Source organism: Bubalus bubalis, chromosome 9 (assembly GCF_019923935.1).
Source record: "Bubalus bubalis isolate 160015118507 breed Murrah chromosome 9, NDDB_SH_1, whole genome shotgun sequence".
Taxonomy (NCBI): domain Eukaryota; kingdom Metazoa; phylum Chordata; class Mammalia; order Artiodactyla; family Bovidae; genus Bubalus; species Bubalus bubalis.
The window spans coordinates 10,506,727-10,524,108 of NC_059165.1; the positions used below are offsets into that span (position 1 = coordinate 10,506,727).

General features: G+C 41.3%; 1 protein-coding gene across 3 annotated transcripts in view; it reads left to right on the forward strand.

The window, feature by feature from the left end:
* Window positions 1-1,614: 1,614 nt before the first annotated feature.
* The window catches only part of ST8SIA4 (ST8 alpha-N-acetyl-neuraminide alpha-2,8-sialyltransferase 4), a 105,670-nt gene continuing 89,902 nt past the window's right edge, over window positions 1,615-17,382 (forward strand). Inside the window, exons 1-2 of one of the 3 annotated variants that reach the window (XM_025292135.3) lie at window positions 1,615-1,746; window positions 8,725-8,856. In XM_025292135.3, the coding sequence (XP_025147920.1) occupies window positions 1,634-1,746; window positions 8,725-8,856 (245 nt within the window). In that variant the 5' untranslated portion in view covers window positions 1,615-1,633. 3 annotated transcript variants of the gene reach the window in all.

The following is a 17,382-nucleotide window of genomic DNA, read 5'->3' on the forward strand; positions in this document are numbered from 1 at the left end:
GGGTCCTGCTCAGATAGATGGGGGAAATTCTGGCTTCCAGGCACTGTCTCACTTTAGGACTGACTCCCTCAGGCACCTCCACCATACCCACACCACACAAAAACCAAACCAAGGCAAACTAAGTGGCTGAGGCTAGGGGACCCAAGACTTGGAGAGGGACTATAACTGAAGACTAGAATCTAGGAAGGAAAAAGTGCTCCCGCCACACAACAAAGTAGAAGTCAAACAAACAAACAACAACAACAACAACAACAACAAAAAACAGTAGAGGGAAAGAGACGGTGAAAATTAGGCTAAATAGAATTTACTAACTTTGAGAGAAAAGCTTGCTGTTTTTCCTTTTCCCCCTTCTTCCTCCCTCCCTTCCTTCATTTCTTCTCTCCTCCCTTCTTTCTTCTGGGTGTGTGCATGTGTGTATGCGTGTATGGGTCTGTGTGTGTGTGCGTAAGTCTACTTGAGTTTTAAAAAGGAGATTCTGCTTTTCTCAGACTCTGATCTCCCCGCAGGAAAGTTAAAGTGGGATTGGAGTTCCCTTGACTTCTGCGTGAGGAGTTTTCAAATGGCAGCGATCGACCCTCCTAAATATCCATCAAGTCCCCGTGACACCTCTGCCATCATTGGTTCCTTGCCAGATTCTGAGCTGGGCTGGTCATCCACCACCCACCCGGAGTGGGAGATCCGCTCTTGCACGCGTGTGTTTGTCCTTTCGGGATGGAGCGGCGCCCAGCATATCAAACGTCCTCCAACCCCCTCCTCCTCCCGCCCCCTATTCACTCCCCTCTGGAGGCTGTGCGTTTGGCTTGTGTGCGCCCGCGAGGGTGTATATTTAGCAAAGACGCCTGGAAGCGGATACCCCTCTTGCTAGCCACCCCCAGCTCTCAGATCGCGTCTCCTATCTGTGTCCCCAGCCGCGGGGTCCTCTCCAAGCGGAAGCGGACAAGACTATCTAGGTGCGCCCTGCCTCCCAGATCGAGCTCAAGCTTTGCTGTCCCGAGAGGACGAGCTGACTTTTTCCTCGGGCGCTTCTCTCTTCCCACGGTGTGCGAGCACTGGTGCGTGCGTGCGTGTGAGTGTGTGTGTGTGTGTGTGTGTGTGTATGTGTGTGAGCGCGATTGTGTCTGTACACGACTGAGCTCGCGAGCTTCCTCTCTACGCACCGCGCAGGCAATGCCGGCGACGTTACTCTGCAAGCAGCAGCCGGAGACCGAAGGCAACAGCAGCCTCCGCCCCCTCGGCGCCGTGATTGGCTGGCTTTGCTCATCATTTCCATGCTAGCAAAAAGGGAAGGGCCAGTGACGCCCCCGAACCCCGCTGCAGAAGCGGCCGCCACCTCCAATGCACAAGGTGTCTCTCCTGCAAAGGAACCGAAGCCCCAGGGAGGAGGCGCTGGACCGACCCGGGCAGAGCTGGAGGGAACCGCGCGAGAGAGAGCCCCGCTCAGCGCTCGGGTACCAGCCGGAGGTCGGCCGCAGAGGACCCTCGAGACCTGCTGGGGAGATCCCGGCTCCACGGTCTCCTCGGCTTTTACAGATCTTGCCCCCCCGCCCCGCGACTACCTCTCCCCCTAAAGGAATCTTTCTATGAAGAGGAGGTGAGGGAGCTGGGGCCACCAGGAGTTTCCCGGGCACCCAAGATGCGCTCCATCAGGAAGAGGTGGACGATCTGCACGATCAGTCTGCTCCTGATCTTTTATAAGACAAAAGAGATGGCACGGACCGAGGAGCACCAGGAGACGCAACTCATCGGGTAAATGCAAAGCTTCATTCTAGGATCTGACAAAAAGTCCAGCCGTGAATGAGATGTGAATTGAAGCGATCGAGTGAGGGTTGGGGTCGTGTTGGCGGTGGGGTCCGCCTGTGAGCGCTTAATCTGGTGAAGTAAATAACAAAGGATGTTGTTGAGGTGTGTGATTTCTCCACGGCGGGTTCTCAGTAGGAGTTCAACTTGCCCTGCGCGGTGATAGCGACAGTTGCCTTGGTGCCGGGGCTCGCAAGCCAAAGAAGTCCCCGCAGAGTGTCAACTAAGAACGGGCACCCTTGCCCTTTTTAGTCCCAGGGCAGAACTCGGTCCAGATGTCTTTATTGCCCTTCCGTCTTTCTCTGTGCTAGCTCTAAAGGGAGGTACCAGCAGAAGCTGGCTTCCTGAAAGGCTGAAGTTAAAGCCCAGAAAGTAGGAAAAGCGTCTCCTCTTCTTTACAATTGTGTGTGTGTGTGTGTGTGTGTGTGTGTGTGTGTTGGCCTCTAGTTAGATCTGTGTATCATCATTTGAATTAGAAACTCCAGGTCAACCAGTGATACTTCCTTGTTTGCTGTCCATGGGTCAAATGCATGGGCGTCATGGTTACAGTTTTGGAAACTGGGTTCGACTTCACACAGACTAGATTTCTGCTTTTTCTTTAGTTTGTCTAGATGAGTTCAGAATCTTCCTTCACCCTAGTCAGTTCTCTAAATATCACACTTCCTTCCTCCCTCCCCCCAGCCTCTGTGACTTTGAAGTTTACCCAGGAGGTGGTTGCAACTTTGTGTTGCTTACAGAGCTTGGAAGCGTTCGTTTTTTTTTTTTTTTTCTGAGAATGTGACCCCTGGTTGTCAACTCTGCTCGAAGTCCTGTTTCGGAAATCCTGCCTCATCCGGAGGTGTCTGCTGTCGCTATCGGAAACTCCACACTGGCAGTGATGCCAGCCTGGTTTTTCTTTTCCCTAAAGATGAGGACGAAGATAGAACCCTTGCACGTTGGGGCGGGGAGGCGGGGGCCCAGGACGGCTAAAACGTGTGTACGCGCGCGCGCACACACACACACACACTAAACTTAACGCGCTCCATTTCCTAATATTCCTGCTCTTCCCTAAGTAATGAGAATTTAAGTGAACAAAACGCCGGCTTATCTGTACAGAAGACGCTGTTCTTTGATAGAAAATTAACACAGAAGTAGTCGAAGGGGACTGAAGAGAATGAAAAAGCCAAAGAGGCATGTGCGGGATGGTTGTTATGCCTCAATAAATCTCCAAATGAGCTATTCGGGGAGGGGGTCCCCGAACTGTGTGAGGTCCTTCACACTGGGAGGGGGTGGCTTGAACCTTCAGCCTGGCTCGATTGTCAGAGAAGGACTCTGCGGGGGGCGGGGGGGTGGTGGTGAATGGGTGGGCATCCCCGGGTAGACCTGGGGCTTTGCAGACGGACAAAGGGGTCTTTTGGGAAGTGGTGAACCGGCGCCCAAGGGGGAGAGGCTGAGGCTGGGCTTGGGGGTGGGGGGTCGAGGCTCTCGGTGATCTTCCGGGTTCGGTGGGCTCCGCAGACGCGCCTTGAGCCCAGACAAAGCGGCCGCGTCCTCGGCCAGGACTCCGAGGGTCGGGGCCTCAGCGGCGGGCCACCCTGCGGGGCGCGAGCGGGCGGAACGGGTTGGGGGTCTCCCCCGAGGGGCCCCCTCCCCAGGCCTCCGTAACCCGCCGGCGGGAAGGCGGGGCTCACCCCGAGTCCTGGATTGCTCCCCCTTTCCTGGGCGACATGCCTCCTGTGGCCTCTGCCAGCCGGTGTGCGCAGCCCAGGGCGCCCGGGAGGAGGAGGAAGGGAAGGGGAGTGAAGGCGGGGGGCGAGCAGGCGTCTGCCTGGGCCAGAGGTCGGGTCAGCCCCGCGGGGCTTCTCTCGCACCTTCTCCGGGCCGAGCCCGCCCCTCCGAGGATGCGCGGGGTGGGCGCATCCAGCAGGAGGAGGGGTGCGCGCGGAACGGGGGTTCTCCGGGCCCCCCTCCCCGAGAGAGCTGCCCGCCCGGGTGGAGGAACCAGCCTCTATTGCAAGAATCAGGCCCCCTTTACAAATAAAATAATAACTTTCACTGCTCCAGTCCGCCCCCGAGCGCCTCCTCCCTAATTAAAACCCGCAATCACGGCCACGCAGGGCGGCGCGCGCCGCGCCTCGCTGAAACCTGGGAGTTGGCGCTGCCCGGGGTTCGGGGTTGGGGGGGCGCACCGGGAGGACAGCTGGTTCCCCCGAGCCCACACTCGCCCCAGCGCTTTACCCTCGGCTGAAACGTGTCCCTGAAAAGCTGGGGATAGCAGCTGATTATTTCAACTCCCGCGAGTAGTGCTTCTGGTGGCAGGGTTGACTCATCCCAAACAACGGTTCTTCTCATTGACTCTCTTTCTACCCAAGCCACGTGGAGGGGCTGGTTTCTTTGGAGATGAGTAACCCAGCGTGGCGGTTTGGCCGCCTGAACCCAAGCCAGTTCATCGCCCGAGAGGTAAACAGGAGTCTGACCTTTGGGGGCGCCGCTGCGTACCTTGTGAGCGGGCCGTAGATTCGGTGAAGGGCAATTCCATAGTCCTTGGATCAAACATCCTTCTGGATTCGGATTTAGCGTCCCTGCTTCCATCTGGCAGCAGACAGGTAGTTTCTTTCTTTATTCCACCTGCCTGCCTTTTAACACTGGAGGTCCCACCTAGAGTCTGTGTGACCTGGTTCTTCTTATATCCAGCATAGAGCAGTCATTCCACACAGAGGGAAAAGCAAGAAACAGCCGCTCAGCTTCCCACACCAAGCATCCACATTCACACATCTCCAGAGGAATTCCAGCATTGTGTTTGTCATAAGCAATGATTGAAGAATAGGTCGAGTAATTATTGGATGTTCAGAATTGTTTCTTTCAAAGCTAGCCTATTAATTGCCTGATCTGTTGGCTAGTTAATAAAATTTAACTGAAAGCTCATTTAGGGATATAAAGGGGTCTATTCTTAGCTGATATTTTTACTTAATGATGGAAAGTGGCATTTGCCTCTCAGTTGGCATATTCTTTTACTGACTGTATTCTTTGGATATAATTAGAAATATGCTAACTTAAAGATCCTACAGATAAAATCATGTGGGTGTACTCATTTAATGAAATAATGCATTTGGGAAAGTAACAAACTTTAATACCAAATAGACATTTGCTTTGTTACTCCTTAAAACTTACCACATACTTTTTTAATGGTGGACGTTAAATGGCACTTTAACTTACTTTTCTTATTATCTCGAGATCTCTTTTTTCACTTGGCTGTGCACTTTAGGTTGTCTCACCAGGTTATCTCCAGTATTAGTTCTGAAACAGGATTGACAGTGGAGATAAGCATTCATACTCAAGAGTATTTTAGCATTGTCAGCAGTGTTCATTCCAGTTTGTTCTAGAGTAGAACACGCTCTGGTAACTCAGGAAACCAGAATCTGCATGTTACTTCATATGTTATATTTGGAATTCTACTAAAAGCCATATGCTGTAAGTTAAGGTGGCACATCTCATTGCTTTTTAGTTGTTTGACACTTAGGTAAGGAAAACACAAAACTGCCTGCTATTTCTGTTGAGGCTTAGTTTGATGCAAGTTCTCTTTGCATAAATAATGTACATTTTCATTTTAAATAGGAAGTTTAACCTAAGAGAGCACATTCCAAAACCAAATCAAGAAGAGTTTACAATGAGGTGGAATACAGGGCTTTTGGGTACCTAATTTCATGAAATTGAATTAATCCTCTGTATTAGGTACTGCAGAATTAATAGAATAAATTATAGTGATGCCTGGCAACTCATATTTCAAAGAGAAAAATATTTGTAAAGTCTAGTAGTAACATTACTACTGACTAGCTTCTATCCCTGGTATTACATGGATGGCTATCTAAGTGGGTTTTTTAGCTGCGTATAAGCAGGAATACTTTATATGTTGCTTTATTTCTTTTATATGGTGTATAATTATCCCTTTAGAAGTACATGTTGAACCTTCCTGTATATAGCCCATGCAAGAAATGTTTTCAGTGCAGCTGTTTGGATCTGGGATGAGAAGCTAGGAGTGGGTGGCAACATCCTTCATGCCTTGCATTCACAGGAAGGAAAAGGCTTGTCCAAGACCAAGTACTACCAAGGTCACAAGGGAAGAACCCCCTGGGACTCATTTAACTTTATACAAAGAAGTTTGCTCCAGAGCCTCAGATTGCTGGAAGCCTGGCCTTCTCACACATGAGTTCCACTGACTTCAAGAAGTGAGACTAGTTGTAGATACTTTCATTCAAAATACTTTCCAGTAATAAAAGTCTGAAGTTTGGCTGATCACCAGTTTAGTGAAAACAAAACAATTCAAAGGGCAGAGTCATGTGGCAGCATTTCGTTAATATATTAATAAAACTGATTTAAACTTTTAAAGCACTTCTTTAAATCTTTGCAGTTCTGAAAAGGCAGCATACCATATCATAGGAATCATTCTGCTTTATAAAAATGTATCTTTATCTACCTGTCAATAAAGCAATCTTCCACAGGTATTTAAAATGCCAGCTTACTTCTTCTATAAAAGTTTATTGGTGGCAAAAATAGTTATTTTAATTGTAATGTTAGGTAGTTAGAATAGGGAAAAGGAGTCCAAAATGGCGGTGGCTAAAAGACAAGGAAGGGAAAAGCCCGCAAAAATAGAACAGAGGAAGGTTAAAGGAAGATCCGAGGACCGGAGTAAGGACTTCAGGTAGAACAGCATTCCTGACTAAGCCAAATTTGCCTAGGGCAGCCCCAGGAGGAAGAAAAAAAAAACATATAAAAAGAGGAGCCAAAGGGCTGTTTCTCTCTCTCTCTTTCCTGCCCCTGCACGCGCTGGGGCTCTCTTCTCTTCGCGTCTTTGGATCTAAGTGCCCTCAAGCCTCGAAGATGGATTTTCCTGCTATCTTCTAAATAAAATAGAACTGTAACACTGATTTGTCTAAGAGCTATAACATGGTCCGTTCACGACCTGAGAGCTATAACAGTCTGTCCAAGACCCCCCAGCTGTGACAGGCCGAGAAGGCTTTAATGTCCGTCACTCCAAATCTTTGTTGTGACAAGACAAAAACTGAGGAGCATACAGTCGCCTGACAGTAGCAATCTGTGTTTAGAAAAAGATGAATTAACAGGCCAATTATTGACAAGATGAAGACTGGGAAGATACTGACCCCTAGAAATGTTTGTGTCCATACCCTTGGAAGTACATCTCCAAAAGTATGAAGGTTAACTCTGTACATCCACATTTTCATTCATATACAGTTATCATGATTAGACATGTAATATAAAAATTGACTCTGGGCCACTGAGTAGTAATTGCACCCTGTTTCCTTACATCCTAAATGACCTCTATAAAATGACTATTATTAGCCATGCCTAGGCATGCGAGTGTATCGTTTTCATCAGTAGAACAGTTTAAAATATTAATTTTTATAGACTTCTAAATTTTACAGGGAGTAGTTGCATTTGATGCTTTGAGTTGCTTCAAATTGGAACTACATGTTTCAAAAAGAATGCAAACCAAAATACCAAACTATAAGCCTCCAATTACAGAATTCATCTAGCAGCTGTTGTACAGGCAGTGTTTCCATTGATAGTAGGGGAGGATTGCCTACATAATAAACACAGATTTAGACTTTGTGACTGAGCAAATAGCCATGCTGCTTTTTAACTATGTTCTTGAGATTCTAAAAAAAAAAAAAAAAAAAAAAAAAAAATTAAGAAGTGACATGTAAAGAAATACAGATTTGAAAGGGCTAGGTCATAGACAGGAGGCTTTTTTTTAATTCTCTGAGTCTGGATTTACATCAATAAAATGCCAAGAAATAGTCTACTGAACAATGAACAGTTTCAACTATAAAGGCCCTAAGGGCCTAAATGCCATCATAGATATCTGTCACTTACAGTCAGTACCCCTGCTGTTAGTATGCCTCATGATATACTTGCCCTATGCTGTTGATTGATGGGGGTAGCACAGTTGATTTTTTGATATAACTGAAAATACCAGTAATAATGGCTACTGAATGAGTATTCCCCCAATTGCAATCTCTTATCTCCCCACCCCAAACAACTATCAGAAAAGCACCTCATTGTTGAGATTTTTTTGAGACCAATGTAATTTCAGAATTGGCACTTCAGTTGTTTTATAAATTACTTTTACGTGCAGAGTCCCATTTAATACTCACAAAGTCAAAGCATATTAGTTAATATTTTTGCAATTTTCAAGGTAAGGTTCAAGCCACCTCATCACAGAGGATGAGATGGCTGGATGGCATCACCGACTGGATGGACATGAGTTTGAGTGAACTCCGGGAGTTGGTGATGGACGGGGAGGCCTGGCGTGCTGCGGTTCATGGGGTCGCAAAGAGTCGGACATGACTGAGCGACTGAACAACTGAACTGAACTGAAAGCCACGGTGGCTTGGAAAGAAAGGATTTAGGTGCTAGCGAGCAAGAGAGTCACAAACATGCCTAGATCACTTGATAGCCAGCGTCTTACTCCAAAACAAAAGCTCTTTCCGTTATGTCTCATGTCTCCTGTGAAAATAAAATTACTATCTTAGGAGTCACAGTTACACAGATGGAGGAGAACTGGCCAAACATCCTGTCTCTATTGTTACACACAGCAGGGAGGGAGGGATTAAAGGGGAGCAGAACTTTGATGAGAATTTTTTCCTTTAAGTACCACAAAGGTCTTTTCTTTACACGAAACAAGTCTTTTCTTTACACGAAACCAGTTTTATTTAAAAAGAGTAAGTGAAATAATAAGTGTAAATGATTGCCTGATAAAGTCACATTCACCTAATCTTTGTAATAATACCTTTCATCATGCTTATACTTCTTCTAACATATAGAAAATGTTGTATCTGTAAGCTGTCAACCAGTAATCTAAATCGGGTATTATGATATTATACAAAGTGTTTCTTATTTTTACAAAGCTTTTATTGTGTTCTGTTCCAGAGATGGTGAGCTGTGTTTGAGTCGATCCCTTGTCAATAGTTCAGATAAAATCATTCGGAAGGCTGGTTCTTCAATCTTCCAGCATTCTGTAGAAGGTTGGAAAATCAATTCCTCTTTGGTCCTAGAAATAAGGTGAGTTTCTTTAATAAGGCATAATGAATTTCACATCATGTTCGAGAATACACTGGATTTGGCAAATGTACATTGAATGCTTGATTTATAGTTTAAGTGTGAATACTTCAGTAAGAGTGGACCAGTGTTTAATGTTGCTCACTGAAAGATGTGAAGTCATAAGACTAAAATCACTATACAGTCAGAAATATAAGGATGGATATATGAGTTTTTAACATACTGTCTTTATGCTAATGAAATAAAACATTCAGCAGAACCCTAATATTTAACATACTTTTGTCTGTTAAAAGTGGACATATATTTTGAGAATTATCTTTAACTTCTCTAAAGTCTTTAATAATCTTGTGTTTTCTCATACTGGATACAAGTAGAGCCTATTCAACTGCTATTTTTGCCAACAGTTATAAATAAATTTTACTTATTCTATGAGTACTTATTCAATAATTATATCCTAAACAGGTAAAAATTAGCAAATAAGGTTTCTAGAATAGAGGTTTATTCTTTGTAAGATTCTGTTATTTTCACTTAGATAAGCTCTTGAAATCAAATACAGCGCCTATCTATATTCATTATATCTTGTTTTCTTCAGTTATAATTCTATAACTAAGAAGAAAGTTAGGGCCTTCCTAATTATAGAGGAAACAAGATCATTTTCACTATAGTTACTTTGCTGTGTTGGTTGGCATGTTTAAATCAGAGCATTTCAGTAAATCAGAACTCTTTAAAAGTTCAAGAGAACAACCATCCTTTACATAATAAAACATTGCATTTTTCTAGCATTGGTAAAATGCTAATTACTCAATGACTGAATATTAACATATAGATTTTGTAAGAGTGGCTTAGTGGTTAAGAGGGTAAGCTGGCTGATCTCTTTGGGTTTCTTCCTCCTCACTTCTTGCCTCACATCTAGATATAATGTAGAATGAGCCACTTGAAGGAAGGATCCACTACCCTCATCTGCAGTGTATGCATAGCAATTCGTAGAATGCATTGCATCAAAGGCACTCACTACATGTTAAAATATAATTGGAAGAGTGGCTGGAAATTAAAAAGAGATGGGTGCCATGGAAATGCAGGAATTGGTAGACCTCTTTGTTTTAAAACTTTCAGTCTGACTGGAGTGGAAACAGGAATCAAGCCATGCAATGTCAAGTGGTGTCTGTTTGGTTGTTTTTAGCTGAGGGTGAACTTTGTATATTTGAAGGCAGAGTACAAGAACAAGGAGATGAGTAGCATCTGACTGATGTAGTACAACTCTGACAGTTTATAATTCGATGTCTTCAGGGTAGAATGTGTGCAGCAATCAATATTTATTTCCAGTGGATAAAAAGAAACTTCAAACAGTTCTAATAAATTAGCAAATTCCTTATAAAAGTACAGATTTTCATATTCTCTTGAGAGATTGAAAAATGTGTGACTCTGGGCCTGTACTCCTCCTAAGACTTCCTTGGCTAAAACCCAACACTAATCATGGTATCTCCAGTTGGACAGTTTTATACCTTGGCTCTGATTTCTCATGATACCTACCTAGTGTCATCCTTACTATCTCATACTCCTATGCCCACATTGAAATTTAGAAACCCTGTAAGAGATGAGATAATTATGAAGGAAAAGCTACAGCATGTGGAACTAGAAGGGGCCATGAGTACAGTGTGTTTGAGTTTAGAATGGAGTAAGGATTTAATATTTCTTAGAAGTAGATCAGAGAGAGAGAGATATGGGTGATTAAAAAGAAAATATATGATCTACAAGAATGGCTAGAAAGAAAACTTTTAAGTGTGGATGATTTGACAAGAAAGGTGTCAATTACATAAGGTTCTATAGATCAAGTAAAGTACTGAAAGAAAGTAAAATCAGAAATTGAAATGCTTAATATAATTATTATATCTAATAATTAATGTAATGAACATATATAGCCATGCTGAAATAATAAATCAGGTAAAGTCTAATAAATAAAAATACATAATTAACAATATATTAATCAATAAATCTGGCCATGCCTTCTTAGTATCTGTGAAAAAATGAATACTACATAGGGGCATGAGGCTCCATCTATTGCTGTTTTTAAGATATTCAAACTAAAAGTATTTAACATAAGTTGACCCAAGCAATTTATTGTTACAACTTTACAAATTAATGAGAGTTGCATTCATATATTTAAGGGTGATTTATCTTCAATTATAATAGTTCATAATGTGAATGAAATGTAAATACTTCTTTCATATGGTTCTCCTTAGCAGGTAAAGAAGTAAACAACTAAACAGTGAGCAAATATTGAATAAGACATACAAAGTTGTCACTTCCTTTCAAGGAAATAATAATTTATAAAACCATTATTGCTCAATATGCAGTTTATAAAAATTATATAATTGCCTATCACAGTAGTGACTAGTAAGTATCAATTTGACACCTAATATAAAAAAATGTAGAATATAAAATAGCTAGTTAGTGGTTTAACTTTCTTTTTAAGTCCAACCTAAAACTAATCTTAAAGTATTTTGGTTATTTTCCTTTGTTTTTCCCCACACCTGTAGCATTTATGAAGAACCATATTAAATTTGTGTCGGTGAGTGGGTGTGGGCCTATTTTACAAGTGTTTTCAAAATTCGACTTTGAAGTTTTTGATTAAGACATTAAAACTAGTCAATTTTGATCTTACATGGTTGAACAGTGCTTACAAATCTTTCTCATTTTTGAAATCTCATTAAACTTATAATGCTCTTGTGACATTCCTAATAAATTATTTATCTATTTGCATTAAAATGTGAAACAGTCACTGAAGATAAATTGTTTTCCCGTACTTTTGTAGACATGCTTTTCTTTCTTATTACTAATTCTTCCAGCCCTATATACACTCTGCTGCTTGCATATGCTCATCAAGAAAGGCTTCATATATATTCATCAAACAACTGTACCTCTGAGGAGTTATCTGAGAGAGATGATTTCATATATTAGTTCATTGTACTTTGAAAACTCATCGAGATTTTGGGAGGTTTACACATCCCACAGCTAACTTCACAATTAAACTAATTAGCTTGGTTAAAGGCTTGATTTTATTGTTAGTAGCTTGTTCTTTACACTGTAAGCTAAGAAATGACACGTTTAAGATGCATCAGATGTTGTCAGTATATCTGTGAACTATGTACTGAGAAATTGTACTAGTCATGTCCAACATTTGTGACTTGACTTTTTTTTTTCATCTTTGGGTTGTTTCTTTTTGTTCCCTCATTTTTCATGTGTTGACTGGAAATCTAAAGAATTACAATACCAGGTATAAATGTACGGAAATGTATGAGCTCAGCTGCTGCTGCTGCTAAGTCGCTTCAGTCGTATTCGACTCGGTGCGACCCTGTAGATGGCAGCCCACCAGGCTCCCCCGTCCCTGGGATTCTCCAGGCAAGAACACTGGAGTGGGTTGCTCATCAGAACCAGAATAAGCACATCATGATTAGTCAGCAAATAGATCTTCAACTCTTAGTGTCATTATATAACAAAGTTCTTCACGGGATAAAGTTGGTAGGTTGACTAACCATAACAGCAAATTTGTATGTGCTCCGGCTGTCAACAATAATTTGCTGTTGCAGGCACTGATTTACTTTAGAAGAAGGTCCATATACAGTTCCACTTGTTCAGTAAGTGACCATCTTGGGTCTCACAGGGCGCTAGTTCCCCGGTCACTCTTCAAAGCCAGGCCTCTCTGACTGTGCAACCAGAGCATCTTATTATGAGATAAATATTTTGGAGGGCTCAAGTTTAATACTAAAAGTGCATACTATTAAAACACATCTTTATGTAAAGTTCACAAGGTGGAGTTTTTTTGCTCTAACATAATAAAATATAACAGTATTCATCCAGTATTGCCAAATGCTGAACCAAATATCACATGGCTGCCTGACGTGTAAATTAAACTAAAACAGGCTTTTCTTCAAGCTTTTTTGAGACAGTTTTGCCTTTTCATTTGGTTGTGTTCAGAATTTCTTTATTTTAACACTAACTAGAATATCTTTCCTATAACAGCTAGAACCCTAAGCTCAGAAGCTCTAACAAGCTATGGGTTATGTTTTTGTTTTGTTTTGTTTTGTTTTCAGAGCTTTAAGGCACATTACCTTGCAGAATTAATCTTTTGAAACAAAAAATTGTCTGCTTTCTCTAGGTTTAATGAAACACTTGGCATTTCTTAAACTTTTTTTTTTTCAGTGAAAACAATTGAGTGATTTTTGTCTAGAGTCAAAAGTTTGCAAAAACTGATTCCTAATATATGTGTATCACTACCTAATTCATTTCTCAACGTGTGATGCCTTCCAGCTGTAAGATTCGCCTCACAATACTTACTGATGAAGTCAACAATGTCATTTAGATTAAACTTTAGCTGCCACAGCACGTGTGCTTGCTGTTGACAGGAAACCTACAGAGAAGAAAGAGTGGCACCTGGTGATAGGTTAGCTATATTTAACATTTCACAAGTGAAAACAATGTTTAGTAAATTAATTCCCCAGGACTCTGCAGCTGCTATTTCAAGTGGTGGGTGACGTTGAAAGGGAAGTTGTCGTTGAAAATTCAGTTGAAAAGTTTCTGTATAGCATCTATTCCTGTCAGTTTCAGTCTAAACCAGTCTTTCGGTTTAAGCCAACGTTGCCTAACAAAACATTATCTTTATGACTAACTTTTTAGTCTTACCAAAAGTGAAAAATATTTTCTGATTCTGTCAGTTTATCGTTAAGACAGTTGCTGAATTTAGGTGTTTGCTTTTCGAATAGGGTTTCAGAAGTCACATTATGCTTACAAAGTAACAGTTAAAGACCTGTAAGGAATCCTTCAGGGCTTCCCTGGTGGCTCAGATGAAATCCTGCCATTATGTTGTTCTTTGAAGCCACACACAGAAAACACAATTCTCTGCTTTAAAAAGCTGGTAATAACTTGACCACATATTAGGAAAGCTTACACTGGTACAGCCTGCATATTCAATATTAGATTCTGTTGATTCATGCTTCCAAGTTCAGAAATTGGAGTTTTCTATCTCTTTCCAAAGGTTTTTTTTTTTTTAAATGAGCTGTTTTCATCCATGTCAATTTTATCTTGTGAGCAAAGCATGTATGTTCCCCTTGGTAATACTTAACATGTTGTTTCAGTTCAACATAAGTACACAAGCTTTTCAGGCTTCCAATGACGTTCAGTTAATTATAATTAAGCACTAGTTTTCTTCTTTCTGGGGCTTCCCCAGTGGCTCAGCAGTAAACAATCTCCCTGAAATGCAGGAGACCTGGGTGCCATCCCTGGGTCGGGAAGATCCCCTGGAAGAGGAAATGGCAACCAGCTCCAGTATTCTTGCCTAGAAAATCCCATGGACAGAGGAGGTTCATGGGCTACAGTCCTTGGGGTCACAAAGACTTGGACACGACTAAGCACCCACTCACTTTCTTTTTTCTGCTTTTTTTTCTTCAATAGATTTATAGTCTGAACAACAATTAGACTTAGCAAATCCATATAATTTTTATATTACATTAAATCAATAATCTAAAAAATACAGCCTACTGGGGAGGAAAAAAAAAACAACTAAATTTTCTTTACTGTTTCCAAACAAATATCAAGCATTTTCATCAATATTTTCACTCATTGTCATTATTTTCAGTCTTTATTGTACCCTAGACTAAGAATTTTAGCTCAGATAATATTCAAAGCATAGGTTTAAGCCCAAAGAAATGAAAAGTTTGGTTGAATGTAGGAAAAAGAATAAGCTGGAGGCATTCAAGGTCCACCTCCCCTGTTCAGCTTAAGAAAGCAAATTCTATGGCAACAATTGTTCTGAGTTTTATCTAAGAAGCTTACATTTTTATATTTCAATTAGTCTGTGTGAATTGCTGTTTTGTATTCTGTTTTGTAAAGTACTTTATTTTTACTGCTTCCATTAAAAAAAACAAAACAAAACACTGTTGAGCCTGTAAGACAGCATTGGAATAATACATACAATAATATCATCTGTACTTAATACTTATTTATCACATTAAGCATTATTTTTTCCTGAACTCTTAGAGTTCACTTTTTAAATATCAATTTTCCCTAAGAACTAATGAATTGAAGTGTTCTCTTATCTAAACTCAGAGATTTAGAGACCTGTGTTGGAAAATATTTTTACTGCTAACTTTTTATGACACAGCAAAGATACTGAGATTGGAAAGTCCCTCTTGCCATCGGTTGACAAGCATTTAAGTGTTAACGTTATGAGTAAGGGGATTTTCCCTTTTGGATTTCCAAGCTAAAGAGTCCTTTTTCAAAGCCGGACCTGTAATCTATTCACCTTAGGCTTGCAAACATACCACAACTCCTGAGTTACATCTTCAAATACCTACAGCAACTCCTTTAAATTATGTTCAAAGGAAAATGATAAACATCTTCTAGTTTGTCAATTCGACCACATCCGTGCAGTCTTTAAAGTCAAGCTTGTCATTGTCACAGGAAATGAAAAAACAATGGTTAAAATACAGGTATCAGGCATTACTTAATTTTTTCACCAGAGAAGTAAGTGGGAGTTAATATGTACAAAAGTTGATTGCTGCTCTTGGTGCTAGTTAACTTTTACGAAGAATCACATGTGCTTAACATAATGAAAGGCTTCTGAATCTTCTGCAATTCGTATGCTCCATGGTTGCTGATTTCAACAGTGATTCTCTTCTGATGTAGTCTGTACTTTGTTAAGATGACTATTATGATGCCTTATAAGGTTGGTTAATTTTAAATGTTCATTTGTAGGACATTTATATACATTTTCCTGTATAAATTTTACCCCTTATGAACCTGATAATCCAAATATTTGATAAAAATTTTAAAAATGTCCTTTTTTTTTCAGAGCTAATGGGCATATTCCTTGTGTATCAAATCTGGACAAATAAAATATTCAGTGATCTGGTTTCCTAATTAGATCACACGTTAAAGTGGGATGTGTTTAAAGCAAACCAAAGTAAAACCAAAGGATTATGGTTTTCTTAGGGTGTATGCCCAGTAGTGGGACTGCTGAGTCATATTATAGTTTTATTTTAGTTTTTTGAGGAACCTCCAAAGTGGTTGTATCAATTTACATTCTCACCAATAGTGCAAGGGGGTTTCCTTTTCTCCACACCCTCTCCAGCATTTATTGTTTTGATGGTTTTTGATGATTACCATTCTCACCAGCGTGAGGGCCATTTGTAGTGATATGGATGATACAGATTGAAGTAAGTCAGAAAGAGAAAAAACAAGTACCACATATTAACACATGTGTATGGACTCTAGAAGAACGGTACTGATGCACCTATTTGCAGGGCAGGAATCGAGAGGCAGACGTGGAGGACATTCTTGTGGAGACGGTGGGGGAAGGAGAGAGTGGGACGAATTGAGAGGGTAGCGTGACATTTGTAATGTCAGTTACACCTTGACTACCATGTATAAAAGAGATCGCTGGTGGGAAGCTGCTCTGTTGTACAAGGAGCTCAGCTTGTCGCTCTGTGATGATCTAGGTAGGTGGGATGGGGGAGGTTGGAGGAAGGCTCAAGAGGGAAGAAATATATGTATACATATAACTGATTCGTCTTGTAGAGCAGACACTAAAAAATTTGCAAAGCAATTATATTCCAATTAAGAAATAAATAAAAAGTAAAGGAAAGATTCTTGTTGTTCAGTAGCTGTTATGTCCAATTCTTTGTGACCCCATGCACCTGTAGCATACTAGTCTCCTCTGTCCTCCACTAACTCTCCGAGTTTGCTCAAATTCATAACCACTGAGTCGGTGATGCCATCTAACCATCTCATCCTCTGCTGCCCTCTTCTCCTTCTACCTTCAATCTTTCTGAGCTTGAGGGTATTTTCAAATGAGCCAGCTCTTCGCATCAGGTGGCCAAAGTGTTGGAGCTTCAGCTTCACCAACAGTCCTTCCAATGAATATTCAGGGTTGGTTTCTTTTAGGATTGACAGCTTTGATCTCCTTGCTGACTCGGGACTCTCAGGAGTCTTCTCTAGCACCGCAGTTCGAAAGTGTCAATTCTTCAGCACTCAGCCTTCTTTTTGGTCCAACTCTAACATCTGTACATGATTACTGGAAAAGGCATAGTTTCCATTCTCTAGATTTGTCATAGCTTTCCTTCCAAGGAGCAAGTGTCTTTCAATGTCATGGCTGCAGTCACCATCTTCAGTGATTTTGGAGCCCAAGAAAATAAAATCTGTCACTGCTTCCACTTTTCCCCTTTCTACTTGCCAAAAAGTGAAGAGACTAGACGCTATGATCTTAGTGTTTCAAATGTTCACTTTTAAGCCAGCCTTTTCACTCTCCTCTTTCACCTTCATCAAGAGGCTCTTTAGTTCCTCTTTACTTTCTGTCTTTAGAATGGTGTTAAGCAAAGATATTAGTTGTTTTACATCCCTCTTTGCTAGTCATGCTTCTGCCTTATCGGGGAATTTCCCTTTTGTTGGAGTGTTAGGAAGAGATCATATTTTTTGCTCATTAATAAAATTTACAAATAGTGATGAAGCTTAAACAGTAATATCATTAGAGGAAAA